This window comes from Tachysurus vachellii, chromosome 14, assembly GCF_030014155.1.
Source record: "Tachysurus vachellii isolate PV-2020 chromosome 14, HZAU_Pvac_v1, whole genome shotgun sequence".
NCBI classification, from domain to species: Eukaryota; Metazoa; Chordata; class Actinopteri; order Siluriformes; family Bagridae; genus Tachysurus; species Tachysurus vachellii.
The window spans coordinates 4,868,472-4,873,862 of NC_083473.1; the positions used below are offsets into that span (position 1 = coordinate 4,868,472).

Consider the following 5,391-nt stretch of genomic DNA (forward strand, 5'->3'; position numbering starts at 1 on the left):
ACACACACACTAGTGCTGCCATGCTTGCCTACGTATTAGATAACTGCCAAGCTGCCAACACACAGTTACGGAAAAGTAACTGCTTGAGTCCCGGACTCTCACACAGAGATCCTCGCCTGATCCCAATCTTACACCTGCTACACTTGACAAACAAACCCAAGGGGTTGAGCTGCTGATGTAAACAAGAAAATTACTTTTGGAAACATCAAATTCGCTAAAAATAAAATGCTGTTATGCATCTACTTTCAGATTCCATAGCAATGTGTGTATTTCTGTGAATGGCCCAATGAAATGACCTATAGTAGCAGAATACACATCTCACAAGGGTCTCAAAGAGAGTTAATGGTCCTGTTTAAGGGCACATGAGTGGCAACACACCCAGTCTAACAAACCTTATAGTCACAGTTTTATACTAGCATAATTTTTATTCCATTGTAGAACAATTAAAAGACAGTAAAGAATAAATTGTGACAATTGTGATTATTTTGGAACAACCAAATCACAACCAAATTTTGGAACAATAATCACTGGTTTCCACTATCCTCTGTTGTCGTTGTAGGTGGAACTCCAGATGTTTGGGGAAGCTGCTGATTTGTGGATGGTGTTTTGGTGGGTGGCACAACTGTGCATAGTAGGTGTGTCAGTAGAAGGAATCCCACCTTGGGCATGCCCTCAGAATTGTGAGTGCTTACATGAGCTTCTCACGGTCAACTGCTCCTCGTGTCACTTAAACTCTGTACCGGAGAGTATCCACAAGAACACAAAATACCTCGGTCTGGCCAATAATCAGCTGAATACACTTAGAAAACATCAGTTCTCTGAGCTGGAACAGCTTGAGGAATTGGATTTGAGTGAAAACATGCTGACAGTGATTGAAGTGCAAGCATTCTCTGGCCTGCAAAACCTTCTCATTCTGAGGATTGCCCGAAATCGTCTGAAGATCATTCTGGTCGGAGTGTTCTCTGGACTTCAGAGTCTCCGTCTGCTGGACATTAGTAAGAATGAAATCCTTGTCTTTCTCAATGACATGTTTTATGAGATGCCATCTCTACAGAAGTTGGCAGTGAATGAGAATGATCTTGTGTTCATCTCAAACCATGCCTTCAGTGGCCTACTATACCTTCAGGAACTTAACCTGGATGGCTATAACCTTACTTCAGTTCCAACTGAGGCACTGTCACAGCTTCCCAGGCTAGTGAGGCTGCATTTCTGTCACACTGGTCTCACAGTGCTACCCAACAATTCATTTAGACAGCTGACTCAGCTCAGGGAGCTGACATTGTCCCACTGGAATAGACTGGATACACTCTTACCTAATAGCTTAATTGGACTCAACCTTACTTCTCTGACACTCAGCAACTGTAACCTGAGCGCTGTTCCATATACGTCTTTGCGCCATCTGGCCTATCTGCTATACTTGGACCTGTCTTACAACCCTATCACCTCCATCCAGCCAAATTTGCTCAGAGACCTTCTACAGCTCCAAGAGTTCCATTTGGTTGGCGGGAATCTCCAGAGGGTGGAACCGGGTGCTTTCCGTGGCCTTGTCCACATTCGGCTATTCAATGTATCATTGAATCAACTGTCAACACTGGTAGAGACTGTGTTCCAATCAGTACAGACTCTTCAGGTGCTTCGGCTGGATGGGAACCCACTTGCTTGTGACTGCCGACTATTTTGGGTCCTGCAGCGTCATATGCATCTACTTACTGATGGACAGCCTCCTATCTGTACCACACCTGTACAGGTGCAGGGTAGAGCATTCCAGGAGTTCACAGAATCTGAGCTTCCAGTGTTGTTTATTTGTAGACAGGCACATATTCTAAATCGTGAGAAACAGGAGGTGCATGTAGACGAAGGTCAAACAGTCCTGTTCCTTTGCCAAGTAGATGGAGACCCTTCCCCCTCTATCATCTGGGTCAGCCCTCAGCGGACACTAGTGCCCACCACAGGTCGGATCCGTGTGCTGTCCAATGGAACCCTTGAGGTGCGTTATGTACAACTACAAGACAGTGGCGTCTATTACTGCTTTGCATCCAATGTAGCAGGGAATGACAGTATATTTGTCAGTCTGTGGGTGCGAAGATTTGTGACTTCCTTATCTCGGAACCGCTCTGCCCACTTCTTTCTTGATGGATGGAGCTTTACATCTAACAATCCACCAGTAAACAGCTCATACGATGCCCAGCCTTTTCCGTTTGACTTGAAGACACTGCTGGTGGCAGTAACAATAGGCTTACTGTCATTCCTGAGTTCTGTGGCAGTTTGCTTTATATTTATGTTTTTCTGGAGTCAGAGCAGAGGACAGATCAAACACACAGCCACAATTGACTTTGTACCTCACAGTACAGGAGCAGGATCAGGGGGAGGACGGACCAGGATGGAGACTGGCAGGTTTACCATGAAGCTCATTTGATGCCTGATGCTAGAACAAAAGTGCCTGATGAAGTGTAAAAGAGATGCAAAAAAAAAAGTTGATATAAATGCAACAAGCCATATAAAAACGTGGTCTTCACATGTTGGATGGATATAATAATGATCAAGGATGTATGAGCAAATGCATGAAGTTTGGTTTTAACCTCTGCTTTTTTTTTTTTTGAAAAGCATGGTCCCCCACCTGCACTGCAAAAGCTCTGAAAATGACAGCCGTGTAAGAAAAAAGATTTATCACAGAAAGCAGACATAAGAATGTATTGTGGGTATGAATGAGCATATCGTCGCTGTCGGGCGGAAACCTCGTATCTCCAAAAAATTTTTCTTTGAGCCCAGTGTTTTGAAGACATTTACCTCAGAAGACGTGTTGATTCGTTGCGACTCTTCTTGAGGAGAAATATGCCGTGAAGCTCTCCCACGGAGTGAGGAAGAGGTGGACAGTTGAAGTGTCCAATGGAGTTATGAGATTTGCGCTCAAGCTATTTTCAAGACTTTAGATTGGTTAATAACTTGTAAAAATAACAGACCCACGTGGGGACTGACCAATAGCATCGATATGTGAAAAAATATGAAATTGACCCAATTTGGACATACGAGGTTTCCGCCCGACAGCGACGATATGCGATTATGCATTATGCACAGCATGAGTGCATGTGAGGAAACAATCAATTCACTATTTTACAAAATTTAACAATTAAGTGTGGTTATAGGTTTGAATGTACAGACATGCATGTTATCTTAATAATAATAATAATAAAACAGGATATTTTCTTTTTTTAGTGAATTACTGATGTCGACTGATGCAGTGTGGAACATATTATGACATGCCATTTAATATATATTGAGATAAAGATAGATTAAACTAAATAAAATGTATTTTATTAGTAAAGATTAAAATAAATAAAATGTACCTTCAGATTTTATTACCTGTGGAGATGAAATAAAGCTTTCACTGAAAGATTTCATGATTGTAATGATTAGCTGTCTACGGCTCTAAACTGAATGAATAATGGATTTCATAGTCAGTGTATGTTATTTAAGATTTTGTTATTTTGTTTTTGCTCTAAAATTATATCTCTCCCTCACAAGAAATGTATCAAGGACCCTGTATGAGCAATTTGAAGTCTTTGCACATTAGGAACACGAGGATCTTAAACACCTAGAAATCTTTGTCTTGTTCCTCATACCATTCTTTAACACATTCTACCGTGTGGCAGGGCACATTATCCTGCTAAAAGAAACTGTTGCCAGTAGGGAATACTGTTTCATACAGTAGGTGGCATATCTCAAAATAACATGCACATTATGCCAGGACACAAGGTTTCCTAGCAGAACACTGTTCTCAAAGACACTGTTTCTGGCAGCTTGCCTTCTTCCCAGTGCGCATCCTGGTGCCATCTCTTCTGAAGGTAAGCAATGCACATGCAATCAGCCATCCACATGCTGTAAAAGTAAGCATGATTCATCACACCAGGCCAAGTTTTTCCATTGCTCCATGGACCAAGTTTGATGCTCGCATGTCCATTTTAGGTGCTTTTGTTGGTTAACCTGGGTCAGCATGGGCACTCTGACTGGTCTGCAGCCAAGAAGCTCCATACTCAGCCCATACTCAGCAAGCTGCTATACACAGTCAATTCAATTAAATTCAATTTATTTGTATAGCGCTTTTAACAATTCCCATTGTCTCAACGCAGCTTTACAGAAGTATGGAAACAAAAGAGAGAGAGAAAAAAGAAATAAATAAGTAATAATAATAATAATAATAAAAAAACGGGAAGAAAAAGAAGAAGAAGAAATAAGGATAAACATAAATAAATGAATATATGCAATTAAAGTTTTAAAGATTTACTTTTAAATTAAAACACTATATATCTATCCCTATCCCTAACACAGTGTGTTCTGTCACTTTTCTATAGAATAATAATATGGAGTATTGGAACTTGGGTTTCCCTCAGTATTCATAGGACTTCATGGGATTTCATGTGACATGCAGTGGGTAAGTTGCGCAATTTGGTCTTTCATTCATTCATTCATTCATTCATTCATTCATTCATTCATTCATTTTCTACCGCTTATCCGAACTACCTCGGGTCATGGGGAGCCTGTGTCTATCTCGGGCGTCATCGGGTATCAAGGCAGGATACACCCTGGACGGAGTGCCAACCCATCGCAGGGCACACACACACTCTCATTCACTCACACAATCACACACTACGGACAATTTTCCAGAGACGCCAATCAACCTACCATGCATGTCTTTGGACCGGGGGAGGAAACCGGAGTACCCAGAGGAAACCCCCGAGGAACGGGGAGAACATGCAAACTCCACACACACAAGGCGGAGGCGGGAATCGAACCCCCAACCCTGGAGGTGTGAGGCGAACGTGCTAACCACTAAGACACCGTGCCCCCCCAATTTGGTCTTTAGATTTATTAATATTGTTCCAATGTAAAATATTTTCATGAATGTATTAGGAAACAGTTGACATGTGATTGGTGTCTTATGCACTGTTTCATATCAGATTAATTGAGCTCTGTTTTCATGAGTCTTAATTGTGTTGTCTTCCTGTATTATTTTGTTTTGTGTATACCTGATTTATTTTCTGAACCACAATACCCAATACTCATCTATTGGCCACGTTACAAATTTGCAGTGTTTTCATGGCTTTTGATGCAAAATTACCATTTACTTGTTTAATTGCCAATGTAATGGATGCTGTTACTGAGTTAACCACTAGTTGGGGATGTTTCCACTACAAATGTTTGAGCTGAACTGAAAAGAAACTCTCCACCATGTACCATACTATAACTGGGTGGAGTCACTGTCTCTCAAGGTACATGGAAGACATACACTTCTTCTTTGTCTTAGAAGCCCTGGGGTTGTTTGGGGGCTGTAACAGACCTCCACTGGCTGCCCAAATGACTGAAGTCACTGGCTTATAACTGGCCAGTGACAAC

At 41.6% G+C, this 5,391-nt stretch overlaps 1 protein-coding gene across 1 annotated transcript in view; it reads left to right on the plus strand.

Annotated features, from left to right (window-relative positions):
- lingo4a (leucine rich repeat and Ig domain containing 4a) overlaps window positions 1–2,663 on the plus strand; it is a 6,730-nt gene extending 4,067 nt beyond the window's left edge. Inside the window, exon 2 of the mRNA XM_060886610.1 lies at window positions 560–2,663. Coding sequence (XP_060742593.1) covers window positions 572–2,416 — 1,845 coding nt within the window. The 5' untranslated portion in view covers window positions 560–571 and the 3' untranslated portion in view covers window positions 2,417–2,663. The remainder of the gene's footprint in view (window positions 1–559) is intronic.
- The last annotated feature ends 2,728 nt before the right edge of the window (window positions 2,664–5,391 follow it).